Genomic DNA, 20,299 nt, shown 5'->3' with positions numbered 1-20,299 from the left:
AAAAAATCAAATGATTTAAATTAAAATTAAAATTAAATAGGGTTTAAGGTCCTTAGACATTTGGGTTAAAATTAACAGAATAGGACCAAATTAATCAATGGAGGTAATGTTAAGAGACCAGTATGGATGTTTTAATGGGACCAAAATGAAATTCATAAATTAATTAACAGACCAATTAAGTCTTGAAAAAACAAACAAGAAAACCAAACGCTCAAGTCTAGATCAAATGTTGTAAAGGCTCTTTTAACTTGTTAAAAACCAATCCTGAAGTCATAACAAAATATTAGGTAAAGAGTAAGGTTTATGTTCCACACCACTGCAAATTGCAAAATTACAAGATCAGCTTGTGCAAACTAAAATCTATCAGCCGTCATCACAATAGGTTGAGCTTCAACGCGCTTTCGATGATGAAGATACGGACCCAATCCTACGGCTTCTTGCAGCTGCACACAAAATACACAAACACAACCGGAAAGTTTGGCATTTACACTGTTTTCTTGATTTGTTTAGGATATAAAAGATACACAAGCAATACACAATGGGAAAGTTTGGCATCTAACCTTTGCAGCTATTCCTGCAAAAGCAGGATCAGCAGAGACTCTACTTGACTGCGTCAGTGATTTGTTTATCCGCACGCAGCAGTTATATCTAGCTTCCATTCCTGAAATACTCCAATTTGTGTTAAAATAGTACACACCAAAGAAAATAAAATAGTAATATTCGGACGGTAAACATGTGGAATGGATGCATATTCACAGTAATGCAAATCAAAACACAGACCTATTTTTGTAGTTTCGGTACTTGGGTCGGTCACAATATTTATAATCTCTTGTCTTGAGCATATCTCCATCAAGCACCATGGTCGAGACACCAATCCACTTATCATTCTATAACCCTGAAAATATGTTACACAAAAATCACATCAGACTTTTTTTAGTGAATTTAAGGACAGGCTTAAAAAAGTTTGACCAGTGTGTGCCACCCTGCGAGCTTTGTTAATGATTCCTGAACTTTTTTTACAACGGCCTGATATTAGAAAATCTAGTATACAGAGATTAACTTCTAAAGTTGATGTAACTAAAAGTGCTATGTAGCGCTGTAAAGCTCTATAAAGCTTCCTCTATGATGATGTCTAAGAAAAAAGAGAAATGATATTTGTACAACCAATTTGTGACAACTTTTGTACATCTTTCTCTCTCATACTCACGTGATGGTTTTATCCTCTCTCTTTCTTTTTCTCTCTCCATTGTTTTTGACCAATAAGAAGAGAGAGAAACAACGTTGTCACTAAAGTCGTAATGGAATGGATGTACAAATATCATTGCTCAAGAAAAAATAGGTAAAAAACTTTTTGTAGGCAGTCTTGTATTTGCAAGAGGAAGATTCTAAGGCTCGACTTACAACCTACTGGTAATGTCATTTTGCGTCAAAGCTCTCCTTCCTTAATTTGATGATATTATTGGGATTGAAATATTTAAATGCTACATAATTGAGTTTTGGGTTTTACATTGACCTGATTTCATTTCCATCATACGAAATTGAAATTACTAAATATGATTGACTTCTAAAGCTATGTTATGTTTAGGTGACAACTGAAATGAAATCATTCAAACATGCTTCGTAAAACTTGAAATACAAAATCATTTAAATGTCTCACCGCTATACGGATTTCTGAATCTTGCTGCAAAACTGATAGAAATAGACCCTGCAATTTGCATGATAATGGTGAGTATCCTCCAGTGTTCAAAAACTGGCGCATAAAGCTTTCATGCAAGACAACTCAATGAACATTGTACCCTAGAGGATCTTAGGTTCTAATAGCATCAAATTTTATGAAGTACAGGGTAAAATGCACTCAAAAACTACAGCCTACAAGTAACCTCTGAAGCCCCGATACTCCAAAAATGGTGAAGTATCGTATCCGACACGTATCGGATACCGATACGTCCCGATACGGCTATCGGAAAAGTATCGGGCAATTAATATTTATTTTTTTGAAAAACAATGACCGATACGCGTATCGGAGAAGTATCGGACAGTTAATATTTATTTTTTGAAGGAAAAAAAATGACCGATACGTGTCGGATACGACTAACTTGTACTCCGACACAGCTTACTTATACTCCGACACCTATCAAGTCTGGCAGCGCTATCAAAATCATATTGTCTTTTCTAACCTAAAAAAATAGGGTTTCTCGTCACCACATAGCAATAGCTATTCTCTCTTCTAACCATTACCACTGATTGAATTCTACTCTGTTTCTCTTCTCTCTAATGTTATGTTTCTTATGTTGTTTGTTTTCGATATAAATTAGTGTTAACCGTTAAGTAATTAACATTAGACAAAGATGTTCTTTTTTTATAGTACTTATGATGTTCTCTTTGGATGGTACTAATGATGTTTAGCTATATTCTATCTAATTTGTGCGGAAAAAATATGTAATTGTCACTTGTTTTGATCATTTTCATTAATGTGAATGTTTGTTTATCATCATTTTTAGTTATGTTTATACATTGTGCACTTATACTATTAATTTTAAATTTAATTTTTTAATAACGTATCGAGGCCGTATCGTATCGGGAATTTTGAAAATTTTCCCGTACCGCCGTATCGGTATCGTATCGTATCGGTATCGTGTCAGGTATCGGGGCTTCATAGCAAGTAACTGATCAACAAAATCTCGAAGTGATAGAACTGCTATTTAATCAGGGTCATTTGTTGGGTAAGATTCTATAAAAAGATTATTTTTCAAGGGCTTTTGACCAAGATGCCCTTTCTGTAGAAAAGTTGGGAGACATTTCTGATCTCTAGTTTGAGAAATCGGCCTTTTGATTTTTAGTTCTAAACTTAAAAAAAGTTCTATTTATTTGTTTCCTCTTTTGTTCCTATCTTTCCTTAATCTAAGGAATAGGCTTTAATAAAATACCTCTAATAAAGAAGGGCATGTCCTGTTGAATAAGATAAGAAAGTATTTCTGCTATTCACTTTCAACACATTTCAGTGTGACTATTAGTTATCTTTACACACTTTCTGTATTGTTATATGCAACAATAGATGTTCTAAATTATTATATTTAGATGAAAGGAATGAAAGAAATAAAAGTGGTTCGAGCTCAGTAAAATGACTTTGCCAAACCCCTCATATCTCTAATAAAAACAGTTTTTTTTTTTCAGATACGTATATCTCTGAAATGATTTTGGAGGGTGGTAAATTTTCTCACACATTCTGATAAAAAGACACTGCTCAGCCTGGTCTTTTTGATTTAGATCAGAAATTTTCAATTACCGGCCAAGTCATGATTAAGATGGGACAAAGCCACAACAAGAAAAAGTTTAGTGTATGCCGAATATCTTTAGCGTAAATAGAAACTTACAATCATACACAACTACAACTAGAAAAATATTAACCAGCAAATAGCATTTGAAATTAAAGAATGTAAGAAAATGACCGATGGTGTCAGCTTTGAGCTCCTGGATGCGGTTTCATAGAGTAAGCGAAGCAGGTTTTCTTCTGCTTCAGCATCAAGTATGACGTCATTCTCAGATCTGGTTTCACCCGAGATGTTTCCTAGAGCATGCAGTGCAGCCTGTGATTGCGGTTGAAGAAATCATGTAAGCTAGAAGAGATGATAAAGTTACATTGAATCTGAATATTTATTTTGCTGTTTTAAAAGAGCTGTACAAATACATAAATGAGATACACTTTTGGGATCTCAAAATCAAATAACTGTTAGTGTTATGTAGAGTACATTTATATATTGATAAACTAGATTGGAGTACAGAAGCATCACGATGGAATTAGAGATCCCAACTATGTTAACTCTGATGACTCTAACAATCATTTGTAGAGACGCCAAATTTTCACTAAAATGAAAAAGAGAAAAGGAAAATATAATAATTGGGTCATAAACCAAAACCCATGAAAAAAAATCATGAAGATCGAAATCTGAAGTTCGACGTAAACAGCCTATTATGAACAAAATCTTCCCTAATCAAATTAGGAAAAGTTAGCTGGTTTTGTTGCCAATGATTAGGGAAACTTTCTCTAACACTAGGAGGGAAGAGGCTCGAAAAAGTGCGATGATGGTAAGTCATCTTCTGTTGCTCTTGCTACCAAGAGCTACAATGAGGAGGGAAAGGAAATTGGAAAAAGACCATTTTGCTAGTATTGCAAACCCCTGTGACATACCTGTGAAACATGTCAGAAGCTCCAAGGCAAGCTTCCTAAATTGAAGAAAAAGGGAGGAAATGAAGGTTGTTCTCTCTAGGCCAGTAGCCCAGTACTCATAATCAAAAGAAACAGTCTCCTTCTACTTTATTCTATATCACAGAAGTATTCGTGGTGTCAATCCCACTTATAATTGAAATAGAGATTTCGGTGCCACGGGTCATATGACAGGGAGTCAAGTCTTTTTTCTTCATATAATTTGTGTTACCCTAATCACAAAATTAAGATTGTAGATGGCTCTTCTTTCAGCCATTGTAAGGAAAAGTGTAGTAGTTCTTTCACCCTTGTTAACTTTAAAAGATGTTTTACATGTTTTTAATTTATTTTAATCTTTTGTCCATTACCAAGTTAACCAGAGATAGACATTGTTATCTTTTGTCCATTACCAAGTTAACCAGAGATAGAAATTGTCAACAAGCTAACTTCCTTCAGTATCAATGAATTTTAGGGAATTAAATTTGGGGAAGAGTACTCTAAGGAGAAGGGAGTACTCTAAGGAGAGTGGAGTACTCTACCACCTTGATAATGTACTTCATTCTAGAGGTTATGTACCATTTCGAATCAGTTTCTATTTCTAAAAAGAATAATAACATTATCTTATGGCACATACGGTCAGGACATCCAATTTCTCCGTATTTGAAACATCTTATTCCAAAATTATTTTCTAGGGAGAACCCATCTTTACTTCATTATGAAACTTGTCAATTTGCAAAACATCGCCGCTCTTCTTTACTTACACAGCCGTATAAACAATCAAAGCCATTTGTGGTTATTCATATTGAAGTTTGGAGTCTGAATAAAATAATCACTTTTTCAAAAAGATAGTTTGTAACTTTATTCAGAACCATACTCGAACTTGTTGGGTTTATTTATCAAAGGAAAAATCTGAAGTTCGACGGGCTGTCAAATTCATTTTTGATAGTGATTGTCTTTGAAAAGGAAAGGTCAATGTGAAACGAACTATAAGAACGTAAACGAGGAATTGAATTTCCCGCACTATCAAGAATATGAACCAAGAGATAATCCAACTGATCACCCTAACTTAGGTGAGTCCTCATCTTCTCTCCCTAAGTGTCATCATGAGTTTTCTCAAATAGATGTTCCTATAGCTCTTCGAAAAGCTATTAGATCTTGCACTAAGCATTCTTTGTCTAAATATGTGTCATAGTCAGATTTGTCTTCTTCCTTTTCTGCCACCAACTGTGTTCACCATGGTTCGATCTGGTGGAGTTGATTACAATGAGTTACAAAAGGTATGAATCTGCATTTCACACTCCCAAAACAGAGGGTCGGTGACATTGAATGTAGGTGCTGTTTCTTCAAGCCTCGTAAGAATGAGTCCTAACAGGTTGATGGGAGGTATCTCTCACTTACCAGCCGGTTTTGTGATGTTGAGTTAGAACTAATTCAAGTTCTAAGATTAACTTTAAAATATTATATATAGTTGTCAAATTTTTCATTTTTATCCTATATCATGTTATTATTTGGTATATGATAGAACCCAGAAATTTGAAGGTAACACTGTATTTATTTAACAGGAAAATGGTGAGCTCAAGGCTCTTATAATTATGAAAACAGAAAACTGAAAGGATAAACCAGAGTTCAGAGAACTCCTACCAGAGCTAAGCTCCTATACAAGAGAGAACTTCTCTCCTAAACAACTCTTAGCAAACTTTCTGAATGCCTCCCCCTCTAGGGCTTTCCTCTCCTCTATAACTGAAATTCTGCCCTTAAAGACTAACCCTCTATCTTACGCTCTCTTTAATAACTGCAATTCTGCCTAATTGTTATAACTGTTTGTATTCTCACAGCTTCTAGAAGTTGTACCTGTGTGGATCGGGCCCAACATAAGATAAAAACCTATAATGTCCTTATCCTATCCTACTATTTTCCTATCCAATATCATGCTATCATATCCACCGTATTATGCAAAAAAAAACAGACACTAGCTAAATACTCAGACTAGCTTGATATAAAGAACGGCTAACAGCAAGTTAACAACAGCTGTAGCTTGTGATGGCATTTCTACCCAACCCAGAGCTAGGTTAAGCTTATGTTAGTGTAAGATGAGGCTCAGCTATATAAAGCTGATGTCATCATTTGTATGAAAGCAGCTAAATTCATTTGACAATGAACACAGATTCATTTGCTTTCCTTATTGGGAGTCATCACTCTCATCTTCTATAGGGGGCATAACACATTCCAATCAACTGTGAACAACATTTTAGGGTTTGCCATAACATTACTACCGAAATTGCTTGCAGCATGTGATATCGATACATATAATATACAGTTTAAACCTCAATGCAAATATGCTCATCAAAATCATATGAACAAGTTTTTGAATAACAGCAAAAATGTGACAACTGGAGCATCAAATTGCAGTAATTTATGCAGCCTCAAAAAATTTCAAAAAAGATATCCAGTTCACTAACCAGTTGTCTACCATGCCTTTCTGGTCCTTGTCGATCAAAAGCAGCATCAATAGCATGTCTAGCAGCAGGTGATGTGCCTGAGAGTAGTAATTTAGCTCCTCTGATAGCTATGTTCACAAAAACAAAAAGCTAAAATTTATAGTAGATATAAAAGACGAGGATCTCGTAAAACATCGAAAACAATGGAAATCATGAGTTTATTAGAAAAGTAACATTGTAACTCCTTTGATAGCTACAATCCCAAAAACTTGAAAAAATAATTGTAATATTTTAAGAAGACACTCTCAATAAAACAATATAAACCCATGATCTAGTGGTTTGAACATACCACTTTTAATTTTTTTAAATCGCTTTTACGAAGATTTAGTGTATATATTGGATCATTTGAAAATAGTCAGAATCTAGAAGAAAATTCAGGTTTCTATCATTTTGAGAAACTACTTGGAACAAAGTTGTGATTAACTTCATTTAAAAGGAGTGTTATTTCACTTTTCAACCAACCCAATAATACTTTCTGCTTTAAATAAAAGTCTCAAAAAAAAAAAAAAATTCAATCTTAAATAGCTTCATTTTGAATCATAGACAAATGCGCTGCAAGTCTTTTATCAGTATTCTGCACACTTTTCCTCAACATTACCAAACCAATCATATTGAAATTGACCATCTCATTAAGGAGATTATTCAGTCGTTCAACTGAAGGACTGTCCAGTGAAAAGTTTGGGAACCTCATTTATAAATAGAGAATGTTTGGTATCTATATATTAAATAGATCAAGCTGGGCAATGAGGTCCCAGATTGGTTATGAAAGTGCTAAAATCTGTTGAATGTGTTGGAAAAGAGCAATAGCAGTTGGTTACTTGGTTATCTATTGTTGTACAGGATATGTTAGAATGATTACAGTTATTGTCAGAATCATTGTTGAGACACAAAACTATTAATGCACATTCACTTATGAGCTTATGCTTTGGAATAAGTCGGTCCATGATTTGTTGAACAATAATCAACATAGAATTTAAGATCTCTCAAAATAAAGAAATTGGGAAACGACTAAGACTATCTAAGGAAACTAAATCAAAGGTGATAAATAGATAGAATAAACTACCATCAACAAAATACCTTTGCATTAGATTGTTTGAATTTGTTAACAGAAAATTCAGAATTACGAACCATTCAGATACTCTCTCCTAGATTTCAATGTAGTTTTAGAAAAATTGGATGAAATAACTTCTTGTATGGAAACAAGAAGTTGAACTGGTGCTGAAGGGACATTGTTGACAACATGTTGAATGAACCCTTCTTCCCATTTTCTGCATAGGTTATGGGGATATTGGATGTGTGTAACCAATATATACTTGATGGGAGCAATAGGATCTGATAACATAATTCTTGATAATTGTAATAGAAAATCCACAACTATTTTCAACCACGGACAATAGCTAGCTAAGGATTACCCGCTTCACAAAAAGATTTACAAAATACTACGAAAGGAACTCGATATATATCTGAATATCTTCTGAGAAACAAAGCTTAGATCAAACTACTGTTAAGCATCACAGATCCAAATACAAATCAAGAGAAACTGACACACGGCCACTATATTTTTATATAAAAAAGATATTAAGTTTTGTTGTGACATTTTTTTTCTTCCAATTTTATTCTTCACTTGAACATTTGTTTACAATTTTATTATTCCTTCCCAATCAAAACTTCTATTATTTTTTAGATTATAGCGGAAAGACGAACTCGTTAATAATAGGAATAGTTGTGAATATATGCTAGGGTGCTTCAGAAGTTTCTTAGCGTAGCATATTAAGTAGCATATTTCTTTTGTAATTAATACTATTAATCGTGTAATTCCCTATATAATAAAACTTCAGTGATGTATTCAGACACATCGTTTCAGCATATGCCTCTCATTTTCTTACTTTCTCTACTTCAATATGGTATCCAGAATCTATCGAGTGGCAACCCAACTTTTTGACCATGGACCCACTATAATCTGGCGAGAAAAAAAATTTGGCAACTAGTTTCATCTCTTTCAGTTACATACAGCCCCGCCATTGCCGTCACCACCCACTTCGATGAATTTTTCAGCAACTGACCCCACCATCTGATTCTCCTTGCCCAATCAGGCTGCTGTTTGTCCCGTCGGACTCCCCATTCCCAGCTAGTTCCAGTGTTGCCCTCATTTTTTTGTACACGGAAATACGTGTTACCAATATATGTCAAAATAGAGTCATCTATCTTCTTTAAATTGATGATATTCAGCAATCGGTGAATTTCTTAGCCTGACTCACGCGTGAGGTGAGGACAAAATATCAGTTTGATGTCAGGATGAACTGTGGACTTGAAGATACTGCAGAACAACTGAGCATCAATCTTTTTCCATGTAGATTTTTCAACCGAATCCACATCTTCAACCTTTTTAGTGAGACGGTTCTTGTATTCTTGACCTGGAAGCATCCTCTAGGCTAAGTCTAACAATACTATTTTAGTCTAACTCAAACTGCCACTTCTAAAGCCTTTTGTTTTCCATGTGACAATTATGCTTTGCTAGATCTTAACTGATAGTTATCAATTTGTAGAAGCTGTCGTTGTTTCTGTTTTTATCTATTATTTTCTGTATTTGTAGAAGCTGTCACTGTTTCTGTTTTTATCTATTGTTTTCAGTAGTCATACTGATACCTCCGTATCATATTTGTTTGAGTGAGTTAACTAAAAATTCAGAATTACTTAAATTCTCTCCTTGAATTTTTCTCTCATGTTTCACCAGTGCAAAATGATAAATAAAAAAAATCAATTTTCCAATAAAGAGATGCAACGGATCTTGTCACAATCCTCGTAATCATAATACAACATACTTACTTAATCCTATTTGACCCAACGATTCAAGTGCAGTTTCAAATTCATCTTTATTTGAAGGGTCCAAGGACTGAAGTCTACCATCAATGGATGAAATAACACTTTTAGCACCTGAAATCAACATCGCAACAATGCATATATATCAGCGAACAATTTCAAGCCCTTTAATAATAATTATTGAACAATAATTAATTGACTATGCAACATAATATGGGAAGCTGATGGAGATTTTACAAAAAAAAAAACAGGAACAACCCCTGCAAGGAGAAGACCGTATTGACAACGAGAACTTGATCAAAGCTGCGTAATACCAGCAGTTGTTATTTCTTTCTAAATTTTGCAAAATAACATGTGAATTACAAGGACAGCTGACAGTAAAGGCTAATAATGAGTTGTAAATGTTGACATATTGAAAACAATATCAATATCAACTAAGGTATTATCCTTGTTGAATTCTAGGAGAGTGGTCTCCTATTTCGAGGAACATGACCAGAAAGAAATGTGCAGCAGCAAGCCCAAGACTAAAGATAGGACCAGAAGGGTGCGTACAAGTCCCTGGACCGAACCCCAGGGTCTGATACAATGGCAAAATTATGGATTTGGATAGAGAAAAAAAGAAATTTAAATTATGGTGTAATATGATATTATCAACTTGATAGTAACTTGATACAAAACAAACACTAACCCCTATTTATAACACTAATTTGATAGTTTTCTACTAGGGGTTAGTCTGCGGTACTCAAACATAATCTTCAGATATTCTAAGACATTTTCTTATATTCTAACAATTCCCCTTAAACCAAAGCTTATTAAGCCTTAAGCTTGTTACAAATATACTCTTTGTAGAGAAAATATAACAATCAGCTTTTACCCTTTTTAGTTGATTTTCTTCCTTAATCTTTAGGGACTGACTAGGATAGCCTTATGTTTATATATTATATTCTACATGAAATACGTTATTCAATCTTAAGTACTATAGCACCTTTTTCAATTTTTCTGGTTCAGCAGCCATGTAAGAGCAAAACCTAGTTCTGGCTCCAGCCCAGCCATCAGTTTGTTATGCTGCCAGTGGTCGCTAGACCGATTGGGTTGTACTGGACCCTTTCTATCTTATATCTGGAATCTTTGTTTTAGATTTTGGTGGTTCTTATCATATAGTTGATAATCCTCTCATTTCTATTGTTTTCTGATCATTTCTAGTTGGTAATACTCTAAATGTTGTCGTATTTGTACCTAGTTGCTCCTTAATATCAATTAGTTAGCGTATTTATTATCCGGCTCAAGCGCAGTTGAACAATGGCCCAGAGGTCACGTTAGTTCGACCTCTGTCTGGTTTTCAAAACATTAGTTAGGATGTATTTTCCCCATAGTTCCAATTAAAATGGACATACAAACAAAGAGGTAAGAATATGTTTGATATGCTAAAAAGTAAGAAACCCAACAAAATAAATAGTTGCAGTCCATTTTATTGCTAATTACTAAAATGGTCACAAGATATAAATAAAGGTGTCGTACAAGACCAAACTAACATTTTGTTACTCATCAAATCACGAGACAACTTTTTAGTGTAAAGGACAACTACTTTAAAAGTGTTGAAATTTGGGGCCTAACTCATCATTACAAAACCAGCTTGTAAGGTGAGGAGTGCCTCCTCTTTATAAACTCTTCTCAAGAGTGCTATCTATCCGATGTGGGACTAAATCCACCCCCTCAAAGCCAACACAATGAAGGTGTTGGAGGCTGCAATGAAGGCTAACCAAAGGTTGCAATTGACGCGACAGGGGGCGGACCGCAATTAAGGCGGAATTTCCAACAAAAAGACAAATACTCAGTTTCCTTATACCATATCTCAATGTGCATCATATGCACCACCAAAGTACATGAGTTTTAGTTGGAAAATAATAAAATCAAATTTTTGTATCTTCCAACAAATATTGGTGGATAAAAGAACCGAATGGATAAAAGTGCAAGTCTTACATGGTTCATCTATGAAAGAGTATGTATTTTCCTTGGATAGTAGCCTTCCACTTATCATCATTGCTCTTGATCTTAAAATTGAATCCTTGGAATCGTCGCTAACCTCATGAAAACATGTGATAAAATTATAAAATCAATTCTCACAAAACCCGCTAAGGGAAAAGATATTCTCGACCACATAATAAGTACCTAATTATCGATGAAAGCAGTTGAAAGAGGCTCGTCTTTGACAAAAATTCTGTACCATGCTCAACCTCTGCTAGCTGCATCCATTTCAGTAGAAGTTAGAATGCGTATATATGCATACAATATAAATTGGGCAAGTGCAAAACAATTGATAATTGCTAATAATTCATAAATTCTGTCCGGTCTATAAGTGTGTGATAGACACTTAAAGTCAATGTAGAAGTTCATAATAGGCAAGTAAAAGAGGGAAGCTGACTAATCTAAGTGATCGGTGCATGGCCGAACTTTGGGAATAGACCAATCAGGAAAAGATGAATTCTGCTGGTAGGGTCACCAGTCAGATCGGCCATGGAGAAGATTGACGGGCAGTGGCGGACAACGGTCTAACAAATGCTACCTTAGTGGTTTGCACTTCTGAGGGCTTGGTAAAGGTGCCTACAAGCCATGCAGTGATAGTGACTAGAGTTTAAACGCGGATGCAGAACCCACTTGGATCAGAAGCTTTAATATCAACATGAAAACATATAAGAGACAGATTTGACTCATTCATGTTCATTGTCTTGCAAGAACCACAAATATATAGATCCTAGTCAGGCTACCCTAGTTAAAAAAATAAGGAAACAAATCAAAAAGTAAAGTACAAAATCAAAATCCTAATTGCATTGCAATAATTGCAATCACAAACTAACTAAATTAAAGATCATATCTAATCGTATCATATACAGACACGACAACAGACAAAAATAGAGAGAGAGAGAGAGAGAATGGTAACCTCATAGAGCAGCTCGAAAACACTTAAAGTTACAAGGGTATCATCTGTACTTCTGATTTCTGCTTCCAACAGTTTAAGTAGGTTTAAACTGCATATGGCAGATGCTGCTGACGTAGATACAGAGAAAAGCTTCACCACCAAAGCCAATACACGAACTCGACCCTAAATCAGGAAGGTAAAAGGTTAAATAGTAGTACATTAAGGCATGTTCACTCAAGAGGTGAAACACACCAAAATAAAATGCATGACATAAGAAAATTAAAATATTCTCTAACTATAAAAAAGATAAATCACAACAGCTTTATAAGAAAAGAAGAGCTCAGCTTATTTTCCAGAGCCTCCCCATGAAATCAAGTTAAAACCCTCAACATAGTCTTTATGTTAAAATATACATTAATGATTGCATAATCGTGCATCAACATATCAGTAGCCATACCAGTGATGAACATTGTGATGCTATAATCCCAAGGTCTGTATCACCTCCTTTGGTAGATGGAAAGATTATGTCCTACAATAGTATTGCATGTCAAACAGCAATCATGAAGAATATGGTGTTAATTGATCACCTGTCTTCAATTCAAGTAAAAGTATACAAGCCTAGGTGACTTGACAACAAAATACTTCTTACCAGGCCTTCAGAAAAACTAGCCAACTTTTTTATTGCATCGATTGCCCCAGCTGCCACCTCTTCGTTTCTGCATATGTGAGAAGATATGAGAATCGAAGGATATATTGTACCAGTGAACTGCCAAAAACATCTTAGAATATATACAGACATACATGTGTTTGTGTATCTGTTTCATTACTAATTACATACATACGGTTGGAATTAATGTAAGTATCGCGCGAGTAGTAGCAATTATTTCAGTTTATTGTATGTAGTTAGCCATGTATCTAGGGAATATCATTTATGCATTGAGGAAGTAGCAGTGTTATTAATCTCCTTGTAAATATTGTGGTTATTGCTAGGAGTGTATAAATAGAAGATCAGCTCAGTGCAAATTACTCAAGAATTCAGAAATTTTTATCAATAACTCTTAAGTTGGCATCAGAGCAGGTTCGATGAAATCTCAAAACTTAACCTAAAGGGAGAAGCAAGGCTGAACTACATGCAGTGAAGAAATCTCAAACAGAAGCAAAGAAACTCAGATACGAAGAAACACTGCACAAAAGATGTGCAGAACATATTCCCCAGCACAAAAAACGAACCAACAGTAGCAAGAAAGGCCTGAAACACACTCAGAAAAAAGACCCAAATACAAAACAGTGCTGCAATAGCAAATGAGGGCATATGGTAGTGGAGAACACTAAAGTGAGCTGAATAAGAGCGGCAGCAGCCTATGACATTGTCTGATTAGTCGTTACACAAGTTGAAGAGTGTTAAGAGTACCACATTGGATATGAGATGGCTTGACAATGTGTTTATAAGTGGGGGCAATCCTAACCTCACAAGCCCGTTTTGTGAGGTTGTGTTAGGCCCAACCACGATTTCTAAGATGGTATCAGAGCCTCTTCAAGATCCATTGGGCCACCTGCTATCAGGTTTCCGCTATCGGACCACCCACCATTTATGTCTACGAACCAAGCCCAATAGTGCTGGTCGTGAGGGGGTGTGTTAAGAGTACCACATCGGATATGATATGAGATGGCATGACAATGTGTTTATAAGTGGGGGCAATCCTCACCCCACAAGCCGGTTGTGTGGTTTTGAGGTTGTGTTAGGCCCAACCACGATTTCTAAGAAAGAGTATTCGAGGATAGCTTTAACTAACCTTTGGATAGTTGAAGTATCTCACATTATGCTTAAGACTCGCTCTATCTACTGTACACCATCTCTACGCTATGTTTTCCCTTTGTAACTACTAATCCTAGATTTCAGAAACTAACTGCAAGTTAGTTAGCTCAGAAACTGTAACACGGAACCATAAATAGATCCTAACCATTGTAATCAATTCAGTTGTGAAAAATACATAAGAATCAAAAAGGATTCAATTGAAATCTCTCTCAACTCTCTCATAGAATCCATGAGATTCCTAGAAATCTAACAGAGGGAAAATGATGTCTGAAAAACTGTTAAACAGAACCAGCAGAGAAAGAGATGCAACCAACCTCAAACAATGGTGGAATAGCAAACAATAAAAAATATGAAATACGCACAAAACTACAACCAAAACAAGTGAGGGAGACCAAAACATAAACTAAAGCCAAAATAAGAAAACTTGTCCAGAACCCAGATGCATAAACTGTTACGTATTGTAATCATTGTGAATAGAGTAGGGACTCTATTGTGAAAGGGAAACCCTTGGAGGATAGACCTCTCTCCTATTCTATATCCTAACACATCGCAGGTGCAGAAACGAGCATAGTCAAACAGCAAGACATCAGTCTCAAAGAAGGTGTTGCAAAGACGGTGGACCCAGAAGCGTAACATAGGCAAAACTGAAGCAGCAAGCGACAAACAGAATGGTAGAGGCTATGGTGGAAATAGCTGGGAGTGAATGTCACGTGCGGCAAGCATTGCTGACTCTAATGGTGTGTGAGTGTGTGCGCGCACATATCTAAGACACTCTAAGATTAGAAACTAATCCTAGGAGATAAACTAATATACTCTTAACATAAAATCAAAGATATCATAAGATAATTTCTTACATTTTCACACTCTTGTTTCTGCATTTTCTTTCTTATTTGTTGTTTCAGAACCCAAGACCTGAAATTACCTTGATACAGGCCTGAATTCCAGCATTAATATAGTGAAATCTTGCAATATAATTCACCTAAACCACCTGGTACTGACCATATCTTTTTATATTGAACTATCTTACACTAGTGTTCCCAATACACACTTGATGTCAAGATGATCTACAAATGAATTCTTAACTAATTCAGCTTATCTAATTGGCACTAAATCATTCAAGCTAACCTAATCCCCTAGCTATTTACAGGTGATACAATAAGTAGCAAAATAAAAGATCATGTGTTGCTGAAACAAAACACTAGGGCAAAGCAACAATGATATGAGTCACATATAATTTTTTATCTACTTACCCATTGATAAGGCAATCAAGCAAAAGAGGATATATGTTGAATTCTTTAATAAGATGAGCAGCAACTGTGTAAGAATTGTCAAGATTCTCCAGAAGGGAGGTGACCTGCAAAAATCAGTTAAATATTTATTTGCCGAAGCAGAAAGTCGTAGATAATTGTCAAACCGTCTCAATTCCATTTGAAGAGCATTTGTCTTGGACTAACCACTGTTCCAAAGCTAACACTCTTCAATAAGAAAGTTGAGAAGAGAGATTTTGAAGATTTAGACTTAAAAATATAAAATCCTCGAGTAAATTAGCACTCATCAGATTGGATATCTGTGTGTCTACACTTCTGAGTTGACTACCTGATATGCTTTTTGGAAAAAAAGATACAAGTGTGCACTTGTGAACAGACTGCATCATATGCTTTCAAGAAGAATAAATAGGAGCGCAACTTTTTAAGCATATGAATGAACCTAGACACTATACATCAATCTAACAGTATATGAACATAAGCATTAAATGTTGTTAATCCAACATTTTCCTTTCTATTTTCAACACTTCCCCTCAACATAGAGCATATAAGTTGAATTCTCCAAGCATGGGACAAATATATTAAACATGAGAACCCTTAAAGGTTTTGTAAAGATATCTGTTGGTTGATCATTCGAGCTAAAAGATTCGATCATGACATTAGAAAGGACCGTATTTTTATTAGTAGCTTTTTCAGAATGGCTTTTAAGAGTCAGATTTTAATTTGGTAATGAACTGTTCACCAAAAGAAACAGTTCGGGATAAATTGATATCAGTTCGGTTTGGTTTGAAAATAGAGAACCGGTTCACCGAACTATAGCACCAGTTTGGTTCAGTTCATCTCAAAATATTAGCGGTTTGATTTAGTTTCCTGAACTGTCGACATGGTTTGGTTCAGTTTTCCTCCAGAACCAAACCATTAACGGTCCTAAATACTTGTACAGTTGTATGATATTTCATTTTAAATTTTGAAATATGGTTATGTAGTTAAGAATTAAGATCAAGATCGGATTATTCCAATCTGTTGTTTTCCTTTAATTCAATTAGGAGATCAGGTTATTCTGATACGATCTGTTTCTACTTTATTTGCCCCCAACCTTATCTTTATATTAAAATTGTAATTAGGGTGGTTCAGATCACTCCTTCCCCTACCTACATATCCCTCCTATTAATATTCCTCCACTCTCACAAAAATCATATGGTATCAGAGCTTCATCTCTCATAGCCCTCGTGGCAAAGGCAAACTCCACTGCTTGACTGGAGACACTACTCGACTAGGAAAGACCGATAAGGTGATCAGTCAGTTCAAAAATAAAAGTTAAAAAACTATCTCATCATAGTGTGGCTGATCAATTCAATTGAACTCGCATTTGGGAAGCCGTATTTATTTTTGCCATCAGCTAAGGATGTAAGGAAGCAGTCTATAATTTCTATTCTGACTTGGAGAACTCCTCTCATAGTATTTTAATCACAAAACTTGATTCTTGCAGTCAAAACGAGCCTAAAATGTCACGACCTATTACAACACCATGGTTACTCTTCGGCTGGAACTTGACCCGTGTTATGACGACGGCAGTGTTATTGGATTGTGGTTATCGCGTCGCCATGGTGCCTATTGGTGGCGAATTTTGAGGTCGCTGGTAAGGTGAATGACGACTAAAAACCCACCATATTCCTCCACAACAGAGCTTTTAAGGTGGCCAAAATTTCGGAATTTTAGGTCTCCGCCACAGACCGCCATCCACCATAGATAACACTGGATGATGGTAAGGAAAATCCTAAAGATGCAACTAGTATTGGGCAGAAACCCACACGTACATGCATGCATATATAAAAATATCAAAAGAGCAAAATGTGAAGTGTCAAACCCATAGTAGTTAATAGCGGATAGCGGCGCGTAGCGGTCAACCCAAAAACTTCTATAGCGGGATAGCGCATAGCGCTATGATCGCTATTTCATAACTTTTTGGACAAATTATCTAAATAATTCTATAAATTATAAACAAACATATATCTAATATAAAATATAACATTCAAATCTCATGACACATTCATAAATCGTACAAAACACTCAAATCATATGAAAGCTTTTACCCATAATCATTCATAAATCATTCAAAGTTACAAACCACCAAAATCTTATGAAAGCTTTCAAGTCTCCAACATAATATCAAAATTCAAAATTCTTAATCAAAATTCAAAACACTAAATCCTAAAGAAAATAACCGATAATTCCAACATAACATAACATTGGAAATCAACGATGATCATCATCAACATCATCATAAAGCTCCTCTTCACCAAAATATTCCGGATCGTCCTCCTCATCACTGGCGAGAAATGGTGGTGTTTTACTGTGCGACGGCGGCGTTACAGCGAGCAGAGATGAACGGTGGTGTTTTACGATGCGATGGCGGAATTAAGGTGTGCAGAGATGAACGGACGGCGTGTTTTGGGGTCTGGGAGAGAAACGGCGTGTCTTAATACCCTTGTTTTTTTTAAAAAACCAAGGACAATTTTGTATTTTCTCTTAAAATGTAATAGTGGTTCTAAACCGCAACCCAGCCCGCAAAACCACTACGAAGCTATTGGCCACTATAGCGCCGCTATCTCACACCGCAACGCTATAGCTTGTTGCGTAGCATTCCGGCACCATACCACACCGCACGGCTGCTATTGGCCACTATTGTCAAACCACATTTAAGTAAAATAAAGGCAAAGTTCTAATTAAAGAGAAAGCAAAATAGATTCTACTATTAAAAAAGGGAAATGCTAACAAGTGCCTTAACGGCACTTGATAAGAAGTTTAAAAAGGAAGTTTTATCTTGGGAAGGGTGTACTCATAACATTGAAAGTTTAAAAAGTAAGTTTTTCTACAAAAAAAACTTATTTCCATGTTTGAATCCTTAACAAGTGCCAGCCGTCACGGCACTTGTTAGCAAGACCTTTTGCGCCCATTGTACATACTAGAAAAGGATTTAAATAAATTTGGTATATAACCCATTTGGGGTTGGCCTAGTGGTTGGCTTGGGATCTTAGAGTTTGCTCCTCCAAAGGTCTCAGTTTCGATTCCTTCTGGTGCCAATTTCGATGGGCTAAGTCCATACAGAGCTTGCTCTGGCTTTAAACGGGACCCCCGCAAGTGGGCGGTGGGATTGGTCCCCTCGAATTAGTCGATCCTTGGATCGGATACCGAGTTTTCAAAAAAATAAATAAATAAATAAATTTGGTATATATTGACGTACTGTTTTGCAAGCTAAGGATCTGACTGCTTGAGAATCAGACTGCAGACCAACTTGAACAAATTGCTGAACCAACCAAAAACACAATATCAAAAACAATAAGCATAACTATAACTTATTACAACAAAAAGGGTGGGTAAATGATGACTAACCATGTACTGTGGAATGAGAGAAGCACCGAATTTTGTTTTGAATAACCTTTCAAGGCACACAACTAGTGTAGTTTCTAGGCCAGGTACATCAAATTGAGTCTGTAATGCACTGCAAAATTAATCAAGCATAAATTTATTTGTCGTAAATCAACAACAGCATTGAACAAAACCCTAATAACAATAAAAGCATAAATGATGCATGATGAAATTGAAGTAGTGCGGTGAGAATGGATTGAATTAAAGAAATAGAGAAAAAGAAGGAGGATTGAAATAACTTGATAATGAGTGGAAGAGGGAAGCGATTGAGAAAATCTGTAGCGGAATCATCACTGTGAGAACCTGAAAAATGAAATCAATGAAAGTGAGTGAGGATTATTATACTGTAACGCAGGGAGAGAGAGAGAGAGAGTAACTAACCAGGGTAGTTGGCGAAATCGGTAGCTGCTTGAAGGAGTTGCTGGGAGGATTGTTCGTCCATTTCTGCGACCGAGCGAGCTGTGTAAACAAACAACAGCAACACTGACTCCTGAATCAAGAAGAAGAAGAAAGAGGGAGAAAGCGGCGTGACGTGGCAATAAATGTTCTACGTGTAATGCTTTTCACGCCCAACAGGCAACACCTGTTATAAAACCTCAAATTAAAAATTCGTACAAATTATACGTTGGAAATTACTTCATCCATTCTAAAATGTAACAAAACAAACTCTAATCATGTTTACTAAGAAAACTACAACATAAGAATTTAGGCTATATTTGGATTTGTGGTATGAGATGGAATAAATTAATGTTCCATTGTTTGGATTGTCGTTAAAAGGATGGAATGGAACTCAATTGTATCTATTTCATCATATTTCATTACTTACTCACATTTTGGTTCCCCTCCAATTTGAATGAAATGGAACCACTTATTATTTTATTTGTCCAATGACTAAATTACAAATACAACCTCATCTTCATTACATTTCTTCTTCTCCCAACCTTACAATTCTGTTTTTTTCTTCAATTCTTCAACGTAATTGAACACACGTTAATTAGAATATATAGCTTCCATTATCAAAATTGAACACTAGGAACACTTGCAATTTTCAACAAAAAACAAAATTGAACACTGACGTTAATTAGAATATATGGCTTCCATTATCATACAAAAAAAAAATTGTTCAATTTAGAGAAATCTTTATTTTTTAGTTCTACTTATTTTGAAAAGGTATCAAATTTTATCAGAAATAACTTTCGTTCTTTTATTCAAAAATAAATAAAAACGTTTCATTTCTAAAATATATTCATATTATGAAATCCATTTTAATATATAATACAGTAAAACATTGATATATTTTATAAGTACAATTTAGATGAATATATTTTAAATATTCAACATATTAGAAAG

General features: G+C 35.4%; 1 protein-coding gene across 1 annotated transcript; it reads right to left on the bottom strand.

The window, feature by feature from the left end:
• Window positions 1-199: 199 nt before the first annotated feature.
• LOC11410998 (uncharacterized) lies at window positions 200-19,587 on the bottom strand. Its single transcript, XM_003628504.4, has 17 exons — window positions 19,331-19,587; window positions 19,189-19,252; window positions 18,914-19,022; window positions 18,765-18,827; window positions 15,506-15,609; window positions 13,089-13,155; window positions 12,897-12,968; window positions 12,461-12,622; window positions 11,692-11,765; window positions 11,503-11,600; window positions 9,529-9,636; window positions 6,664-6,770; window positions 3,450-3,587; window positions 1,658-1,705; window positions 781-895; window positions 561-661; window positions 200-443 (listed from the first exon to the last, which is right to left on the bottom strand). The coding sequence occupies exons 1-17, from the start codon at window positions 19,389-19,391 to the stop codon at window positions 354-356; spliced, it is 1,581 nt and encodes a 526-aa protein (XP_003628552.1). The 5' UTR covers window positions 19,392-19,587; the 3' UTR covers window positions 200-353.
• Window positions 19,588-20,299: the final 712 nt, after the last annotated feature.

The sequence above is a fragment of the Medicago truncatula genome, chromosome 8, assembly GCF_003473485.1.
Source record: "Medicago truncatula cultivar Jemalong A17 chromosome 8, MtrunA17r5.0-ANR, whole genome shotgun sequence".
In the NCBI taxonomy this organism is placed as follows: domain Eukaryota; kingdom Viridiplantae; phylum Streptophyta; class Magnoliopsida; order Fabales; family Fabaceae; genus Medicago; species Medicago truncatula.
Note: the sequence above shows the minus strand (reverse complement) of the source record. Positions and strands in the feature narration are given on the sequence as shown.